The sequence below is a fragment of the Lygodium microphyllum genome, chromosome 18 (genome assembly GCF_053477565.2).
Source record: "Lygodium microphyllum isolate KBCC chromosome 18, Lygodium_microphyllum_v1.1.10, whole genome shotgun sequence".
NCBI classification, from domain to species: Eukaryota; Viridiplantae; Streptophyta; class Polypodiopsida; order Schizaeales; family Lygodiaceae; genus Lygodium; species Lygodium microphyllum.
The window spans coordinates 131,055,909-131,083,687 of NC_141152.1; the positions used below are offsets into that span (position 1 = coordinate 131,055,909).

The 27,779-nt window shown below is 47.2% G+C and overlaps 1 protein-coding gene across 2 annotated transcripts in view; it reads right to left on the reverse strand.

Annotated features, from left to right (window-relative positions):
* Positions 1 to 22,537, reverse strand: part of SSN2 (zinc finger SWIM domain protein) — a 40,318-nt gene extending 17,781 nt beyond the window's left edge. The window contains exons 1-3 of one of the 2 annotated variants that reach the window (XM_087699238.1): positions 22,261 to 22,537; positions 22,144 to 22,165; positions 21,938 to 22,043 (exon numbers count right to left, since the gene is read on the reverse strand). In XM_087699238.1, the coding sequence (XP_087555364.1) occupies positions 21,938 to 22,043; positions 22,144 to 22,165; positions 22,261 to 22,348 (216 nt within the window). In that variant the 5' untranslated portion in view covers positions 22,349 to 22,537. The remainder of the gene's footprint in view (positions 1 to 21,937; positions 22,044 to 22,143; positions 22,166 to 22,260) is intronic. The other variant, XM_087699237.1, reaches the window with a different exon arrangement.
* Positions 22,538 to 27,779: the final 5,242 nt, after the last annotated feature.

The following is a 27,779-nucleotide window of genomic DNA, read 5'->3' on the forward strand; positions in this document are numbered from 1 at the left end:
AAGAGATTTATGTTTCACAGCCTCCTGGTTTTCTTGTGCAGGGGAAGGAAGATTATGTCTACAGGCTGCGAAAGGCTCTTTATGGCTTGAAGCAGGCTCCTCGTGCTTGGTACCAGCGGATTAACCGCTTCTTTCTACAGAGTGGCTTTGCGCGCTCCGCTTATGATCCCAACCTCTACTTACGGGTTGTGGATTCTCTTTCAGTGTTCCTTATCTTGTATGTGGATGATCTTATCATTACAGGGAGCGACACTCAGCAGGTGGAGCATACACGGTCCATTCTTCAGCAGGAGTTTGACATGACGGATCTAGGGATCCTTCACTTCTTTCTAGGCCTGGAGATCTATCAGATGGCACAGGGCATTTTTATCTCGCAGCACAGGTACATCTCCGAGCTTCTTTCGGAGTTTGATATGGCTCAGTGTCGGCCTATCTCATGCCTCATGGACCCCGAGTCCAAGCTTTTGACAGCTGGAATTCCCCTTACTGATCCCACCCGTTACAGGTGCCTTGTCAGCTCTCTTATCTGGCTGCTTCACACTCGGCCGGATATCTCCTTTGTGGTGGCTTTATTGTCTTCTTTTATGCAGACTCCTACCCAGGATCACTGGCAGGAAGCCTTGCGGGTTCTTCGCTATTTACAGGGGACTCGATCCTTCGGGATCATGTATGGAGATGGGATTACCCTTTCTGGATGGAGTGATTCTGATTGGGCAGGTGATGTGGATTCGAGACGATCCACTACAGGTTATGCTTTCACCCTTGGATCCGGTGCTGTCTCTTGGAGCAACAAGAAGCAGCCTACTGTGGCACTTTCTTCTACAGAGGCTGAGTATCGGCCCATGTGAGAGTGCGCAACGGAAGAAGAACACGAACACAGAGGAGAGGAGAGAGAAAGCAGAGAATGAAGGAAGAAAGTCTGCACTGACTGAGATGAATGCTGAATACACTGAAATGGACAGAGCAGTCCCTGCACGCAGCCCGGAGCGTCAGTGAGGGGACCAGGACAGACTGGAAGCAATGGCAGCACCAATGCCGGAGACGGAGATGACGGAGGCAGTGCTGAACCTGCAGAGAACAATGCTGGAATGACTGGGGGGGCTGCTATATATAGCCCCCAGGCCAGAAAACTGGCCGACCTGCCAAATCTGGCCGACCTGGCCAGATTTGGCCGACCAGCCAGATCTGGCCGACTTTGGCCAGATCTGGCCGACCTGCCCAGAAAATGGGCCGACTGCAGAAAAACAGCCCAGTTTGGGCTGTATGACACCCACAGGCTGCTGGCTAACCAGGACAGCCACTAAAATGACTGACAGAGCTCCTCTGTCTCCTGTCAGACTCTGACAGGAGCTCACAACCAGGAGATGACAGACTGAGAATGATAAAGAGCAGGCTAACACCCCCTCTCAACTCCTGGGAGAGTCTGAAGACCCAAGAACCGCATGTGATGAAGCAAAGAAGCCTGAGGCAAAGGCTTCGTAAAGAGATCATCTGCATTGGCCGCCGTAGGACAATAGACCACCACCAGCTCCGAATCCACGATCCGCTCTCGAACATAGTGATACTGAACCTCAATGTGCTTCGTGCGAGCATGAAACACCGGGTTCTTGGCCAGAGCAAGAGCACTCTGGTTATCCACGCGCAGCTCCGTAGGTCCGGTCTGGGAAAAGCCAATCTCCGCGAGTAAGCGACGGAGCCAAACTGCCTCCATAGTGGTCGAACATAGGGCCCGATACTCGGCCTCTGTAGAAGAAAGTGCCACAGTAGGCTGCTTCTTGCTGCTCCAAGAGACAGCACCGGATCCAAGGGTGAAAGCATAACCTGTAGTGGATCGTCTCGAATCCACATCACCTGCCCAATCAGAATCACTCCATCCAGAAAGGGTAATCCCATCTCCATACATGATCCCGAAGGATGGAGTCCCCTGTAAATAGCGAAGAACCCGCAAGGCTGCCTGCCAGTGATCCTGGGTAGGAGGCTGCATAAAAGAAGACAATAAAGCCACCACAAAGGAGATATCCGGCCGAGTGTGAAGCAGCCAGATAAGAGAGCTGACAAGGCACCTGTAACGGGTGGGATCAGTAAGGGGAATTCTAGCTGTCAAAAGCTTGGACTCGGGGTCCATGGGGCATGAGATAGGCCGACACTCAGCCATATCAAACTCCAAAAGAAGCTCGGAGATGTACCTGTGCTGCGAGATAAAAATGCCATGTGCCATTTGATAGATCTCCAGGCCTAGAAAGAAGTGAAGGATCCCTAGATCCGTCATGTCAAACTCCTGCTGAAGAATGGACCGTGTATGCTCCACCTGCTGAGTATCGCTCCCTGTAATGATAAGATCATCCACATACAAGATAAGGAACACTGAAAGAGAATCCACAACCCGTAAGTAGAGGTTGGGATCATAAGCGGAGCGCGCAAAGCCACTCTGTAGAAAGAAGCGGTTAATCCGCTGGTACCAAGCACGAGGAGCCTGCTTCAAGCCATAAAGAGCCTTCCGCACCCTGTAGACATGATCCTCCTTCCCCTGCACAAGAAAACCAGGAGGCTGTGAAACATAAATCTCCTCCTCAAGAACGCCATTCAGAAAAGCAGACTTGGCGTCCATCTGATAGACAGGCCAACGGTGGTGAGCAGCAAGAGCCAAAAGAACTCGTATGGTGGACATCCTGGCTGTAGGAGCAAAAGTCTCGAAGTAGTCCAAGCCTGCACGCTGTGCAAAACCCTTGGCAACAAGCCTAGCCTTATGCTTGTCCAAGGAGCCATCTGCAAGATACTTGGTCTTAAAGACCCATTTCACACCAATCACCTTCCGTTTTGCGGGACGCGGAACAAGCTCCCACGTATGGTTTCGCTCGATGGAATCGAGCTCGGCCTGCATAGCCTGTCTCCAAATATCCTGTGCAAGAGCCTCCTCCAGAGTGGAAGGCTCGGAATCCTGAAGAATCTGTGACATAAGAGCATAGTTCACACATAGTGAACTGTCCCGCTGGGCCTGTAAACGTGCTGATCGACGTGGACCTGTAGAAGAAGCAGGAAAGTGAGTAACACCTGAATCCTGCATGAGCCGGCGATACCATAAAGGAATCCTGAGGGACTCCTGCTGCTGTGAGGGAGACCGGGGGGTCTCCGGAACCTGCAAAGCACCCAAATCGGAGAGGGACTCCCCCTCACCGAGTGAAGGTAGATCCTCTGCATCTGAAGAAGGCTGTGTATCCCGTGAAGATCCCGAAGTGGCGGTAGTAGAGCTTGTAGAAGACGGAGGCACATCCACCAAAGGGGAAAGGGAAGCCGAAGGAGAAGGAATAGGGGGGGTGCTAAGGGGCATCCTGGAAGGAAGTGAAGGGAGAGAAGGTGGGGGAGGGTCCGTCGATGACGAAGAAACATCTGTAATGGAACCATCAATCGGATCCTCAGAGGCCGAAGCCTCATCAAAGATCACATCCCTGCTCACCTCAACCTTCCGCGTCGTCCGGTCGTAGAGCCGATATCCCTTCGTGGTCATACTATAACCAACGAAGATAAGCTTTCTCGACTTAGAGTCGAACTTCGTCTTCCTCTTCTTCTTGTCCACATGGACAAAAGCATTGCACCCAAAGATGCGAAAATGGGACACGGAAGGCTTCTTCCCAAAGAAAGCCTCATACGGAGTCATGTCCTGTAACGCCGAAGTCGGAGAGCGGTTGCGAATATGCACCGCTGTAGCCACCGCCTCACCCCAAAGGAAATGAGGAAGACTCCTATGCTCCAGCATAGATCGGGCCATCTCAATCATGGTCCGATTCGCACGCTCCACCACACCATTCTCTGATGGTGTGTTCGGATGGGAATACTCCACCCGAATACCATGATCCCTGCAAAACTGAGAGAAAAGGTGAGAAGTGAACTCGCCACTGTGATCAGCTCGAACGCCACGAACCTTGGAAGTTGTTTGGGTCTCCACAAACACCTGCCACTCACAGAAACGGGAGTACGCCTCGCTCTTGTACTCCAAGAAATAAGGCCACACATAACGACTAAAGTCGTCCACAATCAGCATCAAATACTTGGCCTTCCCAAGGGAGGCCGTGCCCATAGGTCCGCAAAGGTCGGTGTGAACCAACTCAAGCGGAGAGGTAGCCCTCCTAGAAGCAACCTGCGGGTGAGGCTGCCGGTGCTGCTTACCCCTCAAGCAGCTAGGGCACAAAGTGTGAAGAGGAGGGAAATCAGGAAGTCCCTCCACCATCTTCCTCCTAGAAGCCCGACGAAGAGAATCGAGGTTCAAATGACCATACCGAGCATGCCAAAGCAGCCCAAGCTCATGGGAAGTCCGCGCAGCCAAGGCTGTGAGCGTATAAAGCCCACCCTCCTGTGTACCTGTCCAAAGAGCATCACCTGTAGAAGCATCCTCCACTGTGACTGCATCCTGTGTAAAAATGACTCGGGTACCTAACTGAGTAAGGCCATGCACAGATAATAGGTTAAAACCCAAATCAGGGACATAGAGAACTTTGGCGGAGGAAGACCGCCTGTCAGAAAACATAGGGAAAGTCCCCACGCCTCGAACAGGAACTGTAGAATCGTCACCAATGGTGACTGTACCCCCTCTGGAACGAAGATCCTGAAGCCAATCCTGACGAAAGGTCATATGTGAAGATGCTCCACTGTCGACAAGCCAAGGCTTCTCCTGTGTGGTAGAAGCTAGGGCAGTGTCCTCCTCAACAAAGACATGTACAAACGCAGATTCTGTTGTGGCTGGGGCCGCCTTCGAGTCCTTCTCCTTAGGCTTCAAATGGGGATACTTCTGCCAACACTTCTCCTCGGGATGAGTGCCCTTTCCACAATGGGGACACTTGGGCTTCTTCTCCTTCGCATCCTTCTTGTCCTCCTCCTTCTTGTCCTTGGCCTTCTCCTTCTTTTGTTTCTTCTTCTTGCCGCCACCTGTGCCGGCCGTAAATGCCTTGGTGGAGCCACTGGCTCCCACCTCTTTGAGTCGCTCGTCATGCTCCAAGACAAGCGGGGAAAGCTCCTCCCATAGGAGTGTCTCACGGGTCCTCGAAGTGATGAGGCTGGTGTAGAAGACATCATAACGGGGTGATGGCAGCTAAGTCAACAGAATCATCGCCATATCCTCAGACGATATCAGACGACCAAGAGAGGCTAGTTCGCCTCCCATATCCTCCATCTTCGTGATGTGCTCCTTCATGGAAGGAGAACCATCAAGACTGAGCATCCGCAACTTCTTCTCCAGGGAAATCTTGTGGGCAAATGTCTTGTGCTGATACAAAGACGCAAGCTTCGTCCACACGTCCGCCGCGGTCTGTAACCTGTGAACATGTACAAGAACAGAATCATGGAGACTCATAAAAAGAAAGGAACGGGCTCGAGAGTTGAGCCTATCCCATAAGGCTGCACGGTCCATAGAGGTGCCATCGGATGAATCCACGGAGGGACGGTCAATGGGTGAAGAAACAAGCTCCCAAAGGTCAAAGGTATCGAGGATGCAGGCCACCTTGCATGACCATAGGGAGTAGTTGGAACCATCCAACTTATCTTCCTTCAGAAAGGAAGGGAGAATTGGCACCTGAATAGAGGGAATCAAAGAAGGCATCCGCACATCTGAAGCAGTCTTCACGGAAGAAACCTTCGCGGTAGATGGAACCCTCTGAGATGCATGGACTGAAGAAGGACTAGTGCGAGGAGGTTCTTCCCGATGTCGAACCTCACGAAAATCCCACCTCCGCTCAGAGGAATGATGAGAAAGAAGTTCATCCTCTGAGTCTTCAAAGCCTGAAAACTGGTAAGACATCTTCCAATCTGCAAAATACCAAAGAAAGTTGTGCCGCTGTCGAAATAGGACCAGCAATGTGGTCACCAACCACCAAGACGCAGGCAGAGAGTGCCTACAAACACCTGGACCTGCAAAACGCAAAGATAACTGATGTCGATCACCAGGAAAGAGACCACCAGCACCAGGAAAGAAGTCGCCAGCAGGAATGTGCCGCCTGGAGTGAAAGCGACCAGCAGGACAGCAAAACGCAGCCTGTAGGGAGGTCGCCCAGCAGAAAGAGGGACAGCCTGGTGGTAAACGCAGGATTTCTGCGTTGATGGTTGACGTGGCAACCTCTGCAGACAGCGTGAGCAGCAAAACGCAGGCTGAAAGGCCTCCTGTAGAAGTCGCCTGGCAGTTGATGATCAGTTGGCAGCAGCAGTAGGGTATCTCACTCCTGAGGGTATGTCCTCCGTGCTCTCAATCAGGCGATGATACCATGTGAGAGTGCGCAACGGAAGAAGAACACGAACACAGAGGAGAGGAGAGAGAAAGCAGAGAATGAAGGAAGAAAGTCTGCACTGACTGAGATGAATGCTGAATACACTGAAATGGACAGAGCAGTCCCTGCACGCAGCCTGGAGCGTCAGTGAGGGGACCGGGACAGACTGGAAGCAATGGCAGCACCAATGCCGGAGACGGAGATGATGGAGGCAGTGCTGAACCTGCAGAGAACAATGCTGGAATGACTGGGGGGGCTGCTATATATAGCCCCCAGGCCAGAAAACTGGCCGACCTGCCAAATCTGGCCGACCTGGCCAGATTTGGCCAACCAGCCAGATCTGGCCGACTTTGGCCAGATCTGGCCGACCTGCCCAGAAAATGGGCTGACTGCAGAAAAACAGCCAATTTTGGGCTGTATGACACCCACAGGCTGCTGGCTAACCAGGACAGCCACTAAAATGACTGATAGAGCTCCTCTGTCTCCTGTCAGACTCTGACAGGAGCTCACAACCAGGAGATGACAGACTGAGAATGATAAAGAGCAGGCTAACATTTCTTGATGACTTTAGTGTATTTGGGAAAACAATGCTACATCTGATGCACCTCCAGCTCTATCTAATACCCTGCCAAGAGATAAGCTTAAGTTTAAATCCTTTAAAATGTGTATTTGCTTTTAAATGAGGAATTTTACTAGGCCACATTATTTCTCAAGATGAAATTGTCATTGATCCCACCAAGGTGACAGACACGAGGACGTGATATTTTGAGCTGCGTTAATCTTGTTAATAACATTTAATTAAATTATTAATCAAATGTGCAAGGTTGTTTTAGCACATGTAATGCACATGGCAATTATTTCATAGTAACAAGCCAAGGACCCCGAGGATACAGTGGATGTCAAAGATAAAAGTTGTGATAAGTTATGCCAGCTAAGCTTTGGGGGTCCGTTGGTGTCAGTTTTGATAGAGGTTGGAGACCACTCTAGGTTGCAAATGGCCTAGCTAATTTAATTATGGATGGGCACGTTTAATTTGGGGACGGTCAAACTGGAAATTAATTTTCAAGATTATTTAATTCTGAAAATTAATTAAATGGCTGGATAATGCTAAAAAATGGGTTTAGAAGGCTGCACTTGGCAAAAATGTTCATGAAAACTAAGAAAACATTTTTGGGGGTTGGATCTCAGTCATTAAGTTAGTTTACAGCTTTTAGGGGGGGGGGGAGAGAGAGAGAGAGAGAGAGAGAGAGAGAGTTGCCGGTCCATTTTCTGATCAAAGAACAGCAATTTGCTCAGCAAGCAAGGGACAACAAGGACTCACCTTCTAGGGACTGGCAACAGCATTGCTAATCAAGTGACAGCATTTTGGAGGTGTTTGGCAATAGGTGACTGCATTAAATGCAAGCTCAGCAAGTAGTAGGCAGAATTTTGGATTTTCTCATGAAGAAAATCAGATTTCTCTCATCTTGGCTTTCTCTCACCTTCTCCAACCCATTCTCACGAGATCTCAACATTTCTTAGTCATTTTGAACAAATCTCAACCAAATTTTGGTGGACAGCAAAGATATCTCTGCTTAAACCCTAAATTTTTGCAGAAATTAGGGTTTAGCAGCCACCTTGGGACCCATGCCAATAGGAGAAGGCATAATACGCTGCAATCAGCACCTAAAATTCATGGAATTGACAGGGATTTCAGATGCCACGCCATCCATTGTGCATTGGGCAACATTTGGCCAATTGGTGGTTCCATTTGTGCAATTCTTGGGTGAAAATAAAGGGGCAATTGGCCCAAATTGCTTGTTGATTGTATATACAACAAGGAGCTTTTGGATCAACAAAGAAGATTGTGGAATCTCAACTTGTACTCAATCCATTAGCAATTAAAGTTAAAGAAATACCAAAAAGGACGCCAGTTTTGGGGCCAATCGGGTGTCTATTATCCAAGATTATTAAGGTAAATTGTGCATTTCAATTTATGTTTATTTGCTGAGTGCTATAATTAAGTGCTTAATAAGGGAATTACTACCCTCTCCAAGAAGGAATGTTGGTTTCAGTGGCAGCAATCATACAAGCCACAATGCCGAATTCACCATCCGCACTACTCAAATTCTTAGGGCAAATCCAATGGCATGGTCGCCACCTGCGACTTTTAACATACTTGACTGTTGCCTTGAACAAATTGACACATGTGACAAAACCTATCTTTCAATGGAATCAAGAGGCAAACTTAGCATTTCGTCGCCTCAGCCTATTACTTTCCAAAGGCCCAATTGTGATCCCACCTGTTGGCCCAAGCGCGGAGTTATTGTCAGATTAATTTAATGAAAATGAATGAGAATAAATAATTAATCGATGCAAAACAATACTCAATCACGAATGAGAAGTAATGAATTAACGAGTGAAAAAGAATACAACACTCTAGGCGATCACATTCAATAATGCCACATTTGTGCAAAATGAGATACGAAGTGTCTTTAAATAATAAAATATGAAACCCTAACGTCTTAACTTTCATAGGAAACCCTAAAATGAACCCTACCCCCAATGTCACTTAGTGCTAGGACACTAGGGGCAACAACTGCATTTAATGACAATTTAAATGCCTAGGGAGCTCAGATCATGGATCAAAGGGCATCAACGCATAGCCCACAAGATGATCTACAAAGCCCCCTTGATGAAATGGGCAGATCGATCTATTCCATCAAGAAGTTTCGACACTATTTGCTCAAGCACGCTTTTGTTTTTCATGTGGATCATTCAACTTTAGTTTATTTGGTTAAGCAACAATGTCACTGGGCAACTAGCCCAATGGATTCTGATGTTACAGGAATTTGAATACAAGGTGACACATCACCCTGTAGCCCAGCGCGTGATTGTGGGCTTTCTATCATGCTTGATTCTAAAGAACCTTGAATAACCCAACTGGTGTCGAAGATGAGTTCCCAGATGCCCATTTATTTGCAACCGCAATGGATGTACCAGAGTCTAAGCCATGTAGCTCCCTGCGGATATGGTATGAAAAAATGATGACCTTCCTAGAGACTAGAGTGTCCTCGCCCCATCTCCAAAAGAATCAACACAAACGACTAGCTCTCCAGAGCCGGCGTTTTAAGGCCATAATGAGCCAATTGTATTATCACACCCTCTCCGAAGTACTACAAAGAGTAGTCCTCCCAATGGAGCACCCTACAGTTTTGGAGGAAGCTCATCAAGGGATTTCCGACAACCACTTTGCTGCAAAGGTGGCAATCCGCAAAATCAAACAAGCTGGCTTGTGGTGGCCGACCATGCATGGCAATGCATGCAAGTGGATCCAGCAATGCGACTCCATCCAAAAGCTAGGTTAGGAGCCCTTCCAAAAATGGGGTCTGGACTCTTTATTGGTCCGATCCCACGAGACACCACCACCAAATCAGTTGCTAAATGCCTATTCAAAGATATCTTCATAAGATATGATACCCCTATTGAATTGGTAGGCGACAAAGGTATACATTTTGTCAATAAGGCTATCAAAGAACTCACTTCCCTCATTGTACATAAAGAGTCCTCCCCTTATTATCTGCAAGCTGACGACTTAACACAATCAACTAACAAGATGATGTGTAAAATTTGAACCAAGTTGCTAGATCAAAAGAGAAAATATTAGGATATTAAACTTCCCGCAACACTATGGGTCTTTCGCACCTCCTTCAAGGCTGCTATTGGAATAACCCCTTACAAATTAGAATTCGATCCCGAAGCCATTATACTTCTAGAATACGCAGTACCCAGTTTACGGATCACGGTACAAGATTGGCTCATTCCAAAGGAATCCCTTCCTTTCCAAATGGAAGCCATCACACAGCTAGAAGTAGACCGGATCCGCAATGCCTACATTTTATCCAAAGTCCAAGCCCAGCAAAAGTATTAAGTGGACAGACTTTCCAAGAAACCGCTTTTCCAAAAGGGCCAACTTGTCCTCGTCTTTAAGACTCGGATGGTTTAGGCAAGCTCAAATTCGAATGGAGTGGTCCTTTCTAGGTCTTTCATGATTCCAAAACTCTCTCTTTCTATCTCACTAATTTACAAGGTTAACTGTTGCCAAAGCCCGTCAATGGATTCCGGCTGCATCATTATCATTCTGAAGGCTTCTAGTGCCTATTCCCCATCGACCCGGATTCCCTTATCACTCCTTCACAACCACCTGACCCCACTCCGACGATCCTCATAAGCCCGAACAACACCTCCTCTATTGCCACACCCCTCCCCACCAATCTATCCTAGCACTTGCTTCTGCTTCCACCAAAGTTCAACTGAGAAATGGCTCACCGGTCATCACTGGACTTCGTTAATGGATTCTTAACCCAGTAATAGCACCAACAACAAGAACTCACCGCCCAAGTGAACTGTCTCAAGCAGGCTAGCACCGCCCTCTTCGAGCAACTCTAGCAAAAGAATACCGCCCTCCACGAACACTAAGGCATACCAGCAAGCCCAACTGGCCTTTGCAGATGATGCCCAGAGCAAAGCCCAGCCAACTAAAGAGGGAAAGCTTCTTTCTCCAAGTGCGTGCAACTGGAGCAGATGACCCAAATGGCGCAACCCCACTCTATGTGGAGATCATTGAGGAACTCCAACGCAACTATGGGCAAGAGTGGATCAACCGATTGGAAAAAGCGCTCCTGGCCACCATGATAGATGAAGCTCCCGTCTCTACCCGACAAGCTGGATAAGCCAGACTCGAAGGCTGAGTCCGTCCCTTTCGCCCAACCTCAGTCCACAGCAACCCCGCCCATTCCCAAGCAACAAGGCAAGAGCACGCCAGCCGGCCCCAAATCATCACAGATTGGCTGCCCAAGGACCAAGAAACAACAACAAAGCCCCCATGCCCACCTGGGAAACAAATTGCCATGGAGGAGCTCGCCATCCCCAAGAGCGAGAAGGATGCTTTACCAAAACCACTAGCTCCGAACTTCTTTGACTTCTCCACTAACACTAGCTCTATGAATCTCAAGTGGTTGATGATGGTCGAGCATTGCCAAGCATTGGAGCAATGAAACGCCAAGACCAAGGAGCAGATTCAAGCAGCAAGCCATGCTAGACTTGAACCGAGACTGGAAGGTAAAATCCGACCACCTTTAGCAGCCTGGGACATGAAGAAGGCAAGTATTCCTCATCCTACCACCCTCCACCAAAGCGCCACCATAGCACTTGCCTCTAGCCCAAAGCTAGAGTCAAGAAGAAAACCCGTCCATATCAAGGAGAAGGATCCCCAAATCCTAATGATCCAAGCAAGGGTTAGGGAGGCGAAGATACTAATCACAATGATCCACTCTTTGAAGACCCCTCCACTCCCACCCCAGACATCATGAAGTTGGCTAATATTAACCAACTCCAAGCCCACCTAACCAAATCTGAAGCTCTCTCCTTCGAGTGATAACACCACATCTATGCCCTCCTACACACCGAATCTGTGCATAAACTTGAGCTTGAAGGATTGTAGGTCCACCTCGCCACGATCACATTTTAGCATGACCAACTCCAGCAACAAATCTGGCTCAAAGCCATCTACTTGGAAAAGCTTGAGGCTAGCTCATCTTCCACAACGTCTCACAACCTACACTTTGGACCCAAATGGAACCCAAATACAACCCACACCCCCCATTGCAACCCCAACCTCCTAGCCCAACAGCACCTTGCCTCTAGCCTCCCCCCAACCCCAACCCACCTCACCCCTTATTGCCTCCCATCCCTCCTCTGACCCTCATCGCCCCACCTCTGCACCAAGACCAAATCAAGCAAGACAATGCACCTGACACAGAGGATGAAGGCAACATCAACCAATAATTATATGGGTCCGAATCCACCATGCGTGCTAGTATTAAAGGCGGTGGTAGTAGCGGCATTTACAGCAAGAGTCACCAATGGCGCATTTATGAGCCAACAGCTGCAGGAGCAATAAAGACCATTGGCACGACATGCGGACGGAGGGAATCACAACAGATAGCAAGCTATATAAGGGAGAGACCTTCCCAAGCAGAAGGTTCGAGAAAGGATTGAGGGATCAAAGGTCAACTATTATATTTTCTATGTGTCCCTTCGACCAATCCTTTGACTAGCATCCTGAGTGCTACAACAATAGCAGAGTTATCTCTTTTATATATCCTGAGTTATGACTTCTAGTAGTAGTACTACCATTGTCTATGTATCACTGGTTGTCTTGAGTCTATGAGATTTTGTTGTCCCTCCATCGATTGTTCTTGAGTATTTTGTCACTATCATTTCCGTCTTTGTTGACTATTGTATTGGATTCATCTAGCAATACACATTTGGGAATTTTCTTGGTTGAGTATCTTGGTATCTGTTTTCATTGCTTTGACACCCTCTACCCCATGGTAGTGGTGCTTGGACCCAATTACAAATACCATCACTTCCCAATCTATCAATATAGTTGGATATCTCATCAACATATAGCCCACGGAGAGTGGGTCAAAGGGGAAAACCCTACTTTACTGCAATAGTGTTGATGATCTCCTCCAACATTCCTCCTAGAGCTTACACATATCCAGTGATGTGACTGAATCATACAATGCCAAGACACCCCATCAAATCTTAACAGAGACCCCCAACTATAGTCTTTGCATGAACTTGGTTAGTGGCACTATATCAAATACTTTGCAAAAGTTCATGAAACAGCAATAGAGTTGTCTCCTTGTGCTCTATCCTCCTCAATGATAGCTCGAAGTGTTAGGATATGATCAAGTGTGGAATACCCTCTCCTAAACCTTGCCTGTCCACATCTCCGATGTTGATGCATCTTTATCCATTTGTTGAGCTCATGCTCTAGTACATCTCTATAAAGCTTGGCTAGCACATGGCCAACCATGATTGTTCTATTGTTGGTGGGAACCATGGGATCTCCTGCTTTCGAGATTGGCAATATAGTATTAGCAAACCAACTGGTAAGAAAGCCTTCACAAAGATCCTTGCTGAACAAGTTGGCTAGGAGTGGGGACAACACGTCTCTGACATACGAGAGGTGCTCTACTACCGGTCTGTCATGGTTCTGTGCTCAACCATTCTGAAGTCTATCAATGGTGCCTTGGACCATTGAATTGCTGAAGAAGTTGGAGAAGCTCGGTCTGCTCTCTAGTGGTCAAGGAAGAGGAGGATATCTAGGCACCTCGTAGACTATTCCTTCCAAGCCCAAATACCTTCTTTGATACCGCCAACAGCCCTTCCTTCGTCATCCAATGCTTCGAAGTCCGTGATCCATCAGTGTTTGGATTCCCTCTCTCTCTCAAAGGGGGATCTTCTTCCTTCACTCTCAGAGGGGGCTTCTACTTCCTCTTCGGCTTCAAAAAGAATTCCTACTTCACTTTGTTATATCAGCTTGCTTCACTTAGCATGATTCAATGCTTCATCATCTTCTTCTTCTATGTTTTTTAAGTTTCTCTTCTCTTTTAGTGTTTGTCGTGCACATTTTGTGTTCCCCCCCCCCCCCCAACAAACCCTATTGTCTCTCTCGTTTGCTTTCACAACAGTAATTTCTTGACACCTTCTATATGCCTTCGTGTCAGAGTGCAGCGGTGCGGAAGCGTAGGACTGAGAGAGAGAGAACGCAGAGAGAGAAGGGAGAGAAAGAGACAGTGTACACTGAAGATCTGCTGTATAAAGAATGCTGAATACAAAGATATACACGGGCGCAGTGCGCTGGACTGCGTGTCTCCACCTCGACGATGCGACCTGCTGTCCACCTCGAAGTCTGCTGCAGTCTGCACTGTCTGCTGTCAGAAATCTGCGAACAGAGACAGAGATCTGCACGGCACCGGTCTGTAATCTGCGACAGAGAATGAATGCCAGACTGCTGAAAACGTCAGCAATAAATAGGCGAAAATCTGCCTAGGATGGGGCGCCAAAATAGGGCGCAGCCTGATAAAAATCAGCTGCAGGCAGTCGGACTGCCACGTGGCAGTCCGACTGCACAGTCCGACTGTGCAGCTGGACTGTGCAGCTGCTGCCTGCTGCTGCCTGCCTGAAAACAGGCTATGATCTCTGACACCCCCTCTCAGAGCCTGGACAGGGCAGAAGCCTGAGGGATCTGGAATGTTGCCGAAGTAGAGCCTGAGGAAGCGCCTTCGTAAACAAATCCGCAAGATTATCCTCCGTCTTGCAATACTCCACAGTGATGGTCTCATCCAAAAGCTTTTCTCGGATGAAGTGGTACTGGATCTCAATGTGCTTCGTCCGGGCATGAAAAACAGGATTCCTCGCCAAGGCAATGCAACTCTCATTGTCACATCGCAGCAATGTAGGACGAGTCTGGGGGCACCCAAGCTCCTCCAACAGTCTCCGAAGCCACACAACCTCGCATGTGGTGGAAGAAGCGGCCCGATACTCCGCCTCAGTAGACGAAAGGGCTACCGTGGGCTGCTTCTTGCTACTCCAAGAAATAACACCTGCACCCAAAGTAAAGCAGTAACCTCTTGTAGACCGCCTGTGGTCCACGTCACCGGCCCAATCCGAGTCGCTCCAACCTGCAAGTACAAGATCTGACCCATCTGTCCCTGCGGGGTAATGAATCCCCAAATCAGACGTCCCCCTTAGATACCGAAGTATCCTCTGAGCAGCCTGCCAATGCACCGTCTTAGGTTCACTCATGAACCCTGCCAAGAGCCCAACAGCAAAACATAGATCAACCCTGGTGTTGAGAAGCCAAATCAAAGACCCTATCAACTGTCGATAGCGGGAAGCATCCGCCAAAGGAGAAGCTGAGTGGAAAGTGGCCTTCCAGTTCGGATCCATAGGAGTAGAGAGGGCCCGACAATCTTCCATCTCAAAAGACACCAAGAGCTCCTGTACATATCTCTGTTGGGAGAGAAAGATCCCCCTCTGAGACTGAAAAATCTCATGTCCTAAAAAGAAATGGAGTAGCCCCAAATCCGTCATCTCGAACGTCCGATGTAAAGCTGACTTTGTCTCCTGGACCTGCTGTGCATCATCACCTGTGACAATCAAATCATCAACATATAATACAAACAGCACACAACCATCCTCGGAAGTGTGAACATACAGCTGCGGATCGGCCTTGGACCGCCGATATCCCAACTGAGTCTGGAGGAACGAATCAATCTTCTCGTTCCAAGCTCGCGGGGCCTGCTTGAGACCATACAGGGCCTTCTTCAACCTGTAGACTTTCCCATCTGAAGAACCAAAGCCAGGAGGCTGCTCAACGTAGATCTCCTCCTTCAAATCACCATTCAGGAAGGCCGACTTCACATCCAGCTGATAAACAGGCCATCTCCTATGGCCAGCCAAAGCAAGAACAGCGCTAATGGTTGCCATACGAGCTGTAGGGGCAAAGGTGTCATGACAGTCAATACCGGGGCGCTGGGCAAAACCCTTAGCAACAAGGCGAGCCTTGTGCTTATCCAAAGTACCATCACTGAGATATTTGGTCTTGAAGACCCACTTGACTCCAATCACCTTCTTCTTCGGGGGGCGTGGCACAAGTGACCAAGTGCCATTCCTCTCAATAGCCTCCAACTCAGCTTCCATAGCTTTCTTCCATGGGGCGGACTGTAAAGCCTCCTTCACGGAGGTGGGCTCTCGATCCTGCATAACTCGGGACATCAAACAATAATTGGAGCACACAAGCTCCGAAGAATGCGCCTGGTGCTTCCGTGACCGCCGCGGACCATCCTGCGGTCCCCACTCCTCAGGAACCCCCTCGATCCCTGAATCACGGAGTGTGTCACGGGCCCAGCGAGGAGGAGGCCGAACCTCCCCTCGTCGTTCTCCATCAGTAGAAGACTCTGGAATGTCCACCAGTGGTAACTCCTCAGAAGGATCCGGTGGAACAGTAGACTCTGTGTCAGAAACAGAATCATAATCAAACGGCACAGGCTCCAGTGGAACTGTAGAAGGAGCCAAACTCTCCCCTGGATCTCCAAGAACGGGATGCTCCTCACCCGTTGAAAAAGCCGGAACCTCCACAAACCGCACATTACGGCTAGTATATACATCCCGCTTGACGGGATCATAGAGTCGGTAGCCTTGGGACTGGGAGCTGTAGCCAACAAATACCTGTTTGCGGGAAGCCGCTTCGAATTTGTCACGGTGAGCTTTGGGAATGTGAACATAGGCATCACACCCAAAGACCCGAAAGTAAGAAACATCTGGCTTCGATCCAAAATACGCCTCAAATGGAGTCATCCCTTCCACGGCCGAAGTAGGAGATCGGTTAAGGATGTGGACTGCAGTAGCCACAGCCTCGGCCCACAGAACCTGAGGGGTCTGTCGGTGCTCCATCATGGTGCGCGCCATCTCGATCACACTGCGGTTCTTCCGTTCGAGAATACCATTTTCTTGTGGAGTATTCGTATTGGCAAACTCCTGGTGAATTCCTCTATCTGCACAAAACCGAGCAAATTCATTAGAGACAAATTCACCTCCCTTGTCGGATCGCAAGGTCTTCAACTTCCGGCCTGATCGGTTCTCCTCAAAGAGAAGCCAATCCTTGAAGTGCGAGAAAGCTTCTGATTTTAGTGCCAAAAAGTAGGCCCATGTCATCCTGCTATAGTCATCCACGATCAGCATGAAGTACGAGCTCCCACGCAGGGACTCATTCCTCATAGGGCCACATAGATCCGTAGATACTAACTCCATCGGTGAAGTAGACCGCCGCAAAGCGGTATGGGGAATGGCATCTCTATGCTGCTTCCCCCGTATGCAAGAGACACATGGCTGCTGGCTCACCACTATATCCGGCAACCCTCGAACAAGCTGTCCCCGTGACGCCTTCCGAAGATAGTCATAGTTTAGGTGACCAAACCTAGCATGCCATAATTCAGACTGTGACTGTGAGGTAAGAAGAAGAGTAGAGAGGGCAGTGGAAGACTTCAGTTTGTAAATGCCGTTCTCCTCATATCCAGATGATAGAACCTTCCTCGATTCACGATCAAGGACTCGCACTGTAGAACTGTCAAACTCCACCAGAAGACCAAGGGAGCAAATCTTATGGACTGAAAGGAGATGGTACCCCAATCCTGGTACATGCAAAACCTCTGAGGTATGGGTGCCACCTCGTCCATCCGGAATAAGCTGCATCTTACCCCGACCTGCAATAGAAACTGAAGAGCTGTCTCCAATGAGAACCTGCCCACGCGAAGGTCGCAGCTGGGCAATACCATCCGATGAAGGAGTCATGTGCCGTGAGGCACCACTATCAATAATCCACTCTCGAGATTGGGAAGCCGCCATCGCAGCATCAGAAGCATTCGGTGAAGCGTCCTCAATGACAACTAGATGTAGAAATGCAGCTGATGAGGGTGCAGCCACCGCTCCAGAATCCTTGGTTTCCTTCTTCTTGGTGTCCTTCGAGTCTTTGTCAGGGCAATCCTTCTTCCAATGGCCAGTCTTTCCACAAATATGGCATGTGGAGTCTTTGTCCTTGTCCTTCTCCTTGTCCTTCTTGGACTTGTTATCCCCCTTCTTCTTCTTTTGGTCCTTCCCCTTCTTCTGAGAGGCTTGACCTGTCAACGCCTCCGTCTTGGAAGCATTCTGTCCCTTTAACTGTTCCTCTTGGTCCAAGACCATAGGAACCAACTCCTCCCACCGAAGAGTAGATTCTCGCCCTGAAGCAATAAGGGCAGAGTAAAATGTACCGAATCGTGGCGGCAACTGGGACAAGAGTGTAATCGCCATGTCTTCGGAGGAGATCGGCTTCCCCGCATTCTGAACCTGCATCTGTAGTTGCCTTAGCTTGTTAATGTGTTCCCTTAGCGAAGAAGACTTATTGACGGACAAGGTCCGCATCTGTACCTCCAAAGAAACCCTCTTCATCAGGGTCATCCGATTGTACATTTGATCAAGCTCCAGCCATATCTCACGAGCCACCGTCAAGTGCTCGATGTGAGCGATCACAGCTGTAGTGCATGATAGAAAGAGAAAGGATCGAATCCTGGCATTCAGTTTGTCCCAATGAGACTGGGCCCTGGCCAACTCCGCACGAGCATCGGAAGAGAGTTTGGACTCATCTCTTACCGAGGGCCGGTCAATATCTTCCTGTACCAACTCCGCCAAATCATAGGACTCCAGAATGGCCAACATCATAACGCGCCAAATGCGGTAGTTGTCGCCGTCGAGCTTCTGATCTGTAGGAAGAGCCGGTAGGACGGGCACCTTCCGGTCCATAATCGCCTGGAACTCCAAGTCCATCTCTGTAGACATCTTCACCTGCAATGCCTTCTCAAACGCAAAAGCAGCCCCCTCTGACTGAGTAAACTCAGCCTGCTAAGGCTCTTCCGCGTCCCGAAGCTTCTTCACCCGCCGGAGGCGATGAAAAAGCAAAACCTGCACTTTTAGGTTGAAAACTCAAACTTTCTCCGCGACAAACAGCAGTAAACAGCAGCAAATCCACCACCTGTACTCCTTTCCTGTGCGCCCACACTCGTTTCAGCCTTGTTCCAAGGCGCAGCCCTCCTGTCTGCCCTTAAACGCAAAAAACGCAAATTTGTGTCGCGATGGAAACTCCTCTTCAGGTTGATTCTGCGCTCAGTCAGCCCTCAAACACTGCTCTGATACCATGTCAGAGTGCAGCGGTGCGGAAGCGTAGGACTGAGAGAGAGAGAACGCAGAGAGAGAAGGGAGAGAAAGAGACAGTGTACACTGAAGATCTGCTGTATAAAGAATGCTGAATACAAAGATATACACGGGCGCAGTGCGCTGGACTGCGTGTCTCCACCTCGACGATGCGACCTGCTGTCCACCTCGAAGTCTGCTGCAGTCTGCACTGTCTGCTGTCAGAAATCTGCGAACAGAGACAGAGATCTGCACGGCACCGGTCTGTAATCTGCGACAGAGAATGAATGCCAGACTGCTGAAAACGTCAGCAATAAATAGGCGAAAATCTGCCTAGGATGGGGCGCCAAAATAGGGCGCAGCCTGATAAAAATCAGCTGCAGGCAGTCGGACTGCCACGTGGCAGTCCGACTGCACAGTCCGACTGTGCAGCTGGACTGTGCAGCTGCTGCCTGCCTGAAAACAGGCTATGATCTCTGACACTTCGGTCATAAGGATTTGCTGGATTGTTTTCCAAATTACAAAGCCAATGCCTGAAAATATTTCAACGGTGATCCCACACTTTGACATGTCAATGGACATTAACATTTTCCAGATGGTAACAAAATAAGGGCAATTGCAATCAAGACAAGGGCTGAGGCAACTACTAGAATTGAGGTGGCACTAGATGGAACAAAGCAAAGCAATAGTTTTATTGGTGTTGGGCAAACTATACATAGCTCAAGCAAACAGGCGGTGGTGCAAGAGGGCCAAGCAGAATGGGTAGTGGACAAAGCTATAGTGGGGAAAAATGGCAACTAGCACTAGAGCTAGCAATATTTTTGTGTGAGATCGAACTAGCACAAGTACAAACTTGGCTATTGCGATGGTTCTAGCAAAGGCCGCACCACGACAAAGTTAATCCTAGGTGGCAAGATATATTGCTAATATGTAGATAGCAAAACCAAGATGGCATGAACAAGCTATGTGGCATCACCTGATGCTCCACCGTAGCGACAATTGCCAAGGGCATCGTCAACAAGCAGGCAATGCAAAGTCCACGGTAAACAGAGTTTCCAAGGAGTGTTGGTGGAGCACTCGATGGCGACTAGAACAACAACAAGTTGGCATTCTTGCAAGGCAGCTAATGGATTACTAAAACATGCCAACTCAGTCTATAGGTGACAACACTTAGTTGGAGAAGGAGGTGATTGCAAGTACCACTTTCTCATAGTCTCTCTTTGTTGTGAAAACACATAAGAAATGTTACTCCACTACTATAGGACGACAACATCCCCTCCCCGGGCCAATGCATACACTAGAGGAGATCCGAGAAGCAAGTTATGGTCAAAAATCCCAAAAGTAGAAGGCAACCACAATAGCAAATAGTTGTCCAAGGACCAAATATGCACCATAACATTGAAAGAGTTGTATATATCCCTCTCTATCAAGGAAGCCACCATGATAATGGATCTTTGATAAGGAACTAACTACATCCAAGTCAGTCAAAGGAGTCAACATGCAATATAGCAACAACCTGTCCACCAATGGAACAAAACTAGTGAAGCCAGCCTTCCTTCTTGGATATGGTGCTAGATAACCTGAATAACCAGTAATTACAGCAAGGAATGAATTCACATAAATTAAAACCAACACTTTACCACTTAGTAGTAGATAGCCAACACCCGTATTGGCTCCAAAACTCACGCTCCTTGCAATATTACTTTAAGTTTTATTCCATGAACCTTGTAGTACAGCTAAGAATTGACTCCAATCCCTAAGAAGTGCCAAGCCTTGCCTTGGGTTCAAAAGATGTGCTCTCAAATCCCCACTTCCTCTATTGATTAAGGCAATCTCCCTTCAAATTCTAGAACTTTGGGCTGTCACAAATGACCAACAACACAAATTCCCAAATTGCCCCTTGATTACACACGCATTCATGCACAAATTAGGCCTTCTCCACTTGCATACAAGTCACTTTAGTTGTAGATTGGCAACCCTTGACGCATCTACTATAATTACTAGAATTGCAGAACCTCTTGCATGGCTAAGATTCAATGGCACGCATCTTGAGATTGCTGATAACCCCAATTACAGCAGTAATTAGACTTGAATTCAGCAAAACAGTACTGAATCTCTTCAAATTTGCTGAGATGAAAGAGAAGAAGAAGGAGGGAGAGAAATCTTCAATCTGATGCCATAGAGAGAAAATCAGGTTGCTGCTGTCCATAGGGGAGAAAGTGCTGTCGCCTGCTATCAAAAGGGCTCCAAATATTGTCACCTACTATTGAGAGGCACCAAATTTCTGTCACTTGCTGCTGGTAGGTGTTCCTTTGCTGCTGAAACCCTAGGGACAGCAGTTGTGTGCAGCAAAACAGCCTCCTCCTCAGGTTCCACCAACCCAACAGACATCCTACAGGCTGCCCCAACCTAACTTGTCATAATCTTTCCCTATGTACCAAGTGGCAAACCTGCCCATGCATAACTAACCATTCAAACTTTCATTAATCTTAGTCCTTGGCAATAAATGTTTCCTTTTTTCTAACACCCATGACACCCCAAAGCCATTTCCAATGACAGATGTAATCCCTAGAGCCAAGACTTGTCACCAGGCACTCACTAGCACATGTCCATCACAACTTTTGTCAATGTCCCCCAATGCTCAAGATAGGGTTTGGCTATATCACCATGCTCAAATTTAACGTGCACTTCACATGTGCACAACTTAATTGTGCCAAACCAGAAAGTTAAAGAAAATTCACATCCCTATGAAAATAGCCTAAATGACCCTCTCTCAAGTCATCACCATCATTGATCCATCTTTCCACACACTAATCAAAACATCTAATGATGAAGAAATTTAGAACTATTCTCTGTCTTCCTCTTTCAACGCGTTTAACAAAGCTTATTAAACCATCTTTAATGCATTTTCCACATCCAAAATTTTCAAAATTCCTGTTCAAATTTTCACTTGCCTTAGGTGAAAAACTGCTGAAAATTTCCCGTTTAAGTTGTCAAACCAACAAAACAAACTAAAGAAACCTGGTTAAAATTGTTGCTGTTACCTCTTGGGGAAGCATCGTCGCACGCTAGTTTAGAGGAATTTGTGAGTGGGAATGAAGCCAATGATAGAAGAATTCATGTACCTGAAAAGCCATTCTCTTGCTTGGCTCTGCCACAATACGCCGCACCCCTCTATAATCCAAGATGCGCAGGGCTCTCTCTAGATTCTTGTTGTAAAGAAAGTGAAGCCTGCAGGAATGGAAATCAGGCCCTGATGATCCATTAATGAAACTCAAAGAAAATCCACATCAGGTGGAGGAAGGGTTTCTTTTTTTGGTTGTTTGTTTACATGGAGAGCTGATCATCCGTCACTGCACAAAACAAAGGAAAAAGCACACCAAATTTGTAAAGTTCTATACAGGAAGCAAGAACCACACGTTTTCTGTTTGTGTAGTCTGTCTCTTACAAGATGAAGAAGGGTGATGAGAGGCCGATGCAGAAGGGCATGGCCGGATGGCGTCAAGAATTGCATCGCCAGCAGCTGCAGCAGCCATATCCACGTATACATCGACGAGAGAATGCCAAACGTTTTGATACGGAGCATGAACTGGTCCTTAATTTTTGGATTTGGAGACCCTTTCGAGATTACCTCAAAATGTGGGAGGGAATTTTTTAGGTGGACGAAGTATGGTGAGGTATGGTTGATACATCCCCGCCTCAAAGCTTAGGTTGGTGCATGAGCATGTCTTCTTTTTTATGCACACCCAAAACCCTCGTGAATAAAAAGTTCAATTATCCCATGCTAGATAAGGCCTCCCATCACTTTCTTTTTTGAAAATCAGTGCATATACATGAAAGCTCCACTTTAATATGAACCTTGTATAGGTCACCGCTATTCATGGTTATATGAAAAACCACATGTGGCAAATCTTCCATGGCAACTTCATTCACAAGGCTTGTAACCATACTTTTTGCATTGGCAACTCTTTTCGTTACTTCTTGTGAAACCCCATGTCTCCACTTTGTAGACCTTGATGATGCTAGGGTTGGAATTGATGGACCAACCCCATTGGAGATGTAACATGGTGGCACCCACTTCAGTGGCCACATGGCCCAATCGCTTTGTAAAGTTGCATATCTCCTCATGTGTGATATCTATGCTTGCTTCTACCTTCCACAAGAAGTAGCTCTGAGCCACCACACCCTATGAACAATTTTGTAGCATCTTGCCACCTTTGATCTTGCCTCCAATTAGTCCTATATACTTTACGTTGTGACCAAGTGGAGTCTTGCATATTGTCCACAAAGCTAGATTGATGCTATGCTCCACAACTAGAATTGCTTTGCCAAGGAAGTTGAACATCCTTTTCTAGCATTATTATGTGATTCAAAATTTATCTATCATTAGAGCCTCGACATGTAGTGTCACCCACCAAACACATGTTATTTGCTCCCACCCCATCAAATGAAAATTTCCAACGGTGGTCTTTTTGTTTTCAAACCTTGGTTTCCATAGCAACCCCATGCTTGTGAGAGCAAGTTCTTGTTATATCAACTGACTTCCTCCTCTTATGTTGCACAATTTCCTTATTCCCTCATGAATTTGTTGGTTCCTAAAACATGGGAGTCCTTGCCCCACTACTTCATGCAACATGCGAGCAACTTGAGGCAGGCTCAAGACCTTCATTGCTACAGTGCGCTGCAAAAGTGCTTCCATACTTTGGCCATCACCAAGATGTCTGTTGAGGGTGTACATGTGTGAGACGTGTGTTATCTTGTGCTCTGAAGCATGGCACTGACCATGCCAAACAAACACATATTATAAAGTGAGATACATGGCACTAGCCATGCCAAACAAACAAGCATTATAAAGTGAGATATTATATTTGTACCCCTCCCTAGCAAGCCACGAACCACACATGCTCTTTAATAGATTTGTCATTGGTGTGGGGGTAACCTCCATAGCACTCCTTGATACATGAAAGTGTAAATGATTATAGCAAATTTAGTGTTATAGAGCTCCTAATTATCAATCATTAACATTGCATGTATTAAGAGTGCTTATAGAAAAACATGAGATTTCCCATATGAGTAATTTGATTATCCCACCAACTGAGCCAAATATCCATGGAAGGTATGTCACTTTCTTGCATGTTGCCTTTTTGCCACCATTTTCTTATCAACGATTCTTACAATATGGCATCTACCTTTGTTCACATCAATCTCCATTGCTCACAAATGGAAAGGCACTCCTGTCGCTTGTCCTTCTTACCAAACTTTCGTGTATATTATTGTAGGCTTTGCTTCCAATGGAACAAGCATGACCTCTCTTTCCCCTCCAACATATTTTCTAGGTTCCCATTGAACATAATCCTAATGGCCAACCAATTTACTTTTGCATCATTAGTCATGAACCTATAAAATTCAATACATGGATATCCACATCGCTACATCACAGAGTTCAATCATTCCTAGAATAACACTTAGTGTTTCAATAGTGTTGTCCTCCATGTCACACTTGGCTATTGTCACATTAGTTATTGCACATTGGAGTAGATTGCAACCAAGACTAAGTCAAAGAGCCTTACTGTTAACCCTTAGACAAACAAGGTGAAAAATCCAAAAAATCTGAAAGCAGAAGACAAGGCCAAGGCAAAAGCGGAATGGAGGACGAAGGCGCGCCAAGGAAAATTGGGAAACACAAGAAGTATGAAAAGGTCATAAATCAAGGAGAGGAGCACAAGGAAAAGCACAAGTCAATACTTTTATAAAAGAGCGCAAGGCGCACCTTGATTTATTTTAAAAGCACCGGGCTTTGACCCATGCAAATTGTAAAGGTAGATGGGTGGTAGGAAGGAAGCTAAGAAGATATGAGAGCAATGGAAAAAAGGGCCTAGGCTATGGCCGGCCATGTAAAAAGGGGATGACCACCCAAATGGGATTTAGGGCTTTGTATATAAAGTTCAAAAGATGAATGAGAGCTCATTCTTTGGTGTGTGGCAAAGTGACTCTCTCTTCTCTTCTTCTTCTCTTCTCTTGCTTGCTTGTGAGTGAGGGATTGTGAGTGAGGGAGGGAGGGAGTGTGTGAGGTGAGAAATCTTGGAGGTGAAGCCCTCCATCTCATCTCTTCTTCTTCTCTTCTCTTACTTTATTATGAGTGAGTGAGTGAAGAGGGAAGTGTGTGAGGGTGAGGGATCTTAGAGGTGAAGCCCTCCTCCATCTCCTCTCTTTTTCTTCTCTTCTCTTCTCTCATCTCGCTTGTGGCTATGGAGGATGGAACTTGGAGATGGAGGTTTGAGGATGCTTGAGCTTGCATCAAGAACCGTGGAGCTATCGGAGTGCTTGAGAGAGGAAGCAACTCGATCAGGCATCAAGGTAAGCTCACTACACTCATAGAGAGAGATGGCGCATTGGCTATGTGAGAGGTAGCCATTAGTGCTCGCTTGAAATGCTTGAACAATAAGCGGTCTATGGGTCTTCACGGTTGAGCTAGCTCTCGCCTCTACATTTTTGGTTCCATTGCCGGGACCAACGGATTCAAGCTTGAGTGCTCGCGCACTTTAAATTGAGCATCGAAGTAAGGGTTTCATCCCTGAACCAGAGCTTGAGGTAGATAGGAGGTTTTGGGTTTTAATCCATGCTACAAGTAAGTAGTTCTAGTTTTTGATGATTGGTTGAGTAGAAGAAATCAATTCAATACCTTGCTTTTGATTTTTGTCACATTTAGAGTAAGATAGAAAGGAGACATCAGGGTGGGAAGTTTTCATTTCACTGTTGTAAAACAGTCCTGCACAGTGCAATAACAAGACAAAATGGGAGAAAGAGAGGGCTCAGAGGTCTCGAAGTCCTAGGGAGGTGATTGAGAAGGCTAAGGTGCTAGCCAACAAAGGTTTAAGGTCCTGAGTGACCAGGGAAAACCTCATTTACAGTTCTGGCTTTGAGAGAGAGAGAGAGATAGAGAGAGAGAGCCTGTAGGTCCAGGTTATGTCAGATTGATTGGAGCATATCGGGGCTTTCTACGAAATTCAGGTATAGGATGCCCTTGGCCCACACCTCTTCTTGATTCCTGACTGTTGCTATGGGTAGAGGCAACATCTATATTTGGATTTTTGGCAAATAAGTGATCGACATGTTTTTCGGTCGATGGGATCGAATGCCCCCTAGAGTGTCCGATTTCCATAATTGGACCAAGTGACCTGTCTAATTCCTAAAATCGGACTCACATACTTGACTTGTTCCAAGAATCGGACTCGGACGAACCCCCCTGGTCCAGATCAGCCACACCTGTTCGATCATGAAAATCAGACCGGACCAACAAACCCACAACTCGTCCAATTGGACGCTCGACCCATCCGATCGCGATGATTGGACCACAAAATTAGACCAACAGCCTTGTTCAATCGGACATACCTTTGAATCAGACTAAGCACCCCATTCGATTCCAAGAATCGAACACATCCAATCAGACCAACTTGAGCTGTCCGATCGGACACACTTGTCCGATTGTGATGATCGGACCGGACCCATCCCTGTCCGATTATTCGAATCGGACACTAGTAAATCGAACGTTCGATTGCTAAAATCAGAAGTTCAATTGCCAAAATCAGACACTTGTAAAAAATCTGGGGATTTGACGAACCCTAGATTGGCTAACGAGAAGCGCAACTCGCGTCGGAAGAATGCATCGAACGTCTTACAAGTAGTTACAGACCTAGAAATTGTGGTCGAACAGCCTGGAAGGGTGTTTGGCACTGTGGACTAGTTGCAAGACCCCAACTTGACCTGAACCAAGCCGAACAAGATAGCACAACAAAAAACCCTAGAAGTCGGCAAGAATAGTTAGGAACCAAACACACGACCATGTCAAGCCAACCCGTAGACAAGAGTGTCGAAGCTACACACACTTTGTTTTTCACTCACTCTGATTTCCATCACTCGAAGCACAATTAAGAAAAACTAAATGCCTGATTTCGCATAGTGCACAGAAAAAAGCGCACACACGCGCACACACACAAAGTGAGGGTAAGTTGAGGAGGACTGGTTGTAAGTAATAAGGAACACACTTGGGCTTAAGAACTTGAAGGAACCCACTAGTAAAAGAGAAGACCTAAAGACATAGAAGGGACATCGAATCCCCAAAAGTAGGACCAAGCCTAGACACGGCCCAAAAATCTGAACGCAACAGGACAGACAATACCGCGGAAGTGGATCTACTCAGCCTTATCAACTGGAACGACAACTTGGCAGAATAGGAAGGCCTGGACATGGAAGAAGGCAGCTCAGTCCGTAGAACCAATGAGGAGCTTAACCTAGGAGGCTTTCCTAAGGTTGTCCAACGGTTAGTGTACAAATATGATGCTCAAACCCAGCTAAAGCACCATGGTAGACTAGTCGAGGACATCATAGTAGACCTAGAGGAGGAAAGAAAACTAGTCCACAAAGCTCTGCAAGGCCTAGCTGCATACAAGTAGGATCAGCAAACTAGGAACTTACGCTAGAGTTTAGGAATGCAATAAATCCAGAGAGTGCTAGCCCTAGTAGACCAAAATCGGTCAGAATGTGAGAGAGCGCTAGAAGGAGACCTCATGCTGAGCGAGCTCCTAACAAAGTGGCTGCTAGATAACACGGCTACAGAATAAAGTGACGCAGCTCTGGTGACATCGCTATACTGACAAGGTTGGGAGTCAAACAAGGCTCTAGGAGCCAATCGAAAATCCATGTGGTAGCAAGCAACTGATGACCCATACAACTTTGTGGAGCAATTTGAGCAAGTCTGTGAGACCAACGGCCTTACTGATCCTACTCAATGCTCCCAAGCCTTCGGACTGTGCTTAGGTGATAAGGACTTGGTACACGAGTCTAGATGCTGTGGAGCATATTGATTTTAATGGTTTGAAAAATCTCTTCGTTAAGAAATTTTCCAAACCTGGATACTCCGATAACCTATTGGTGCGACTTATGAACGTCAAGCAGAAAGAGAGAGAG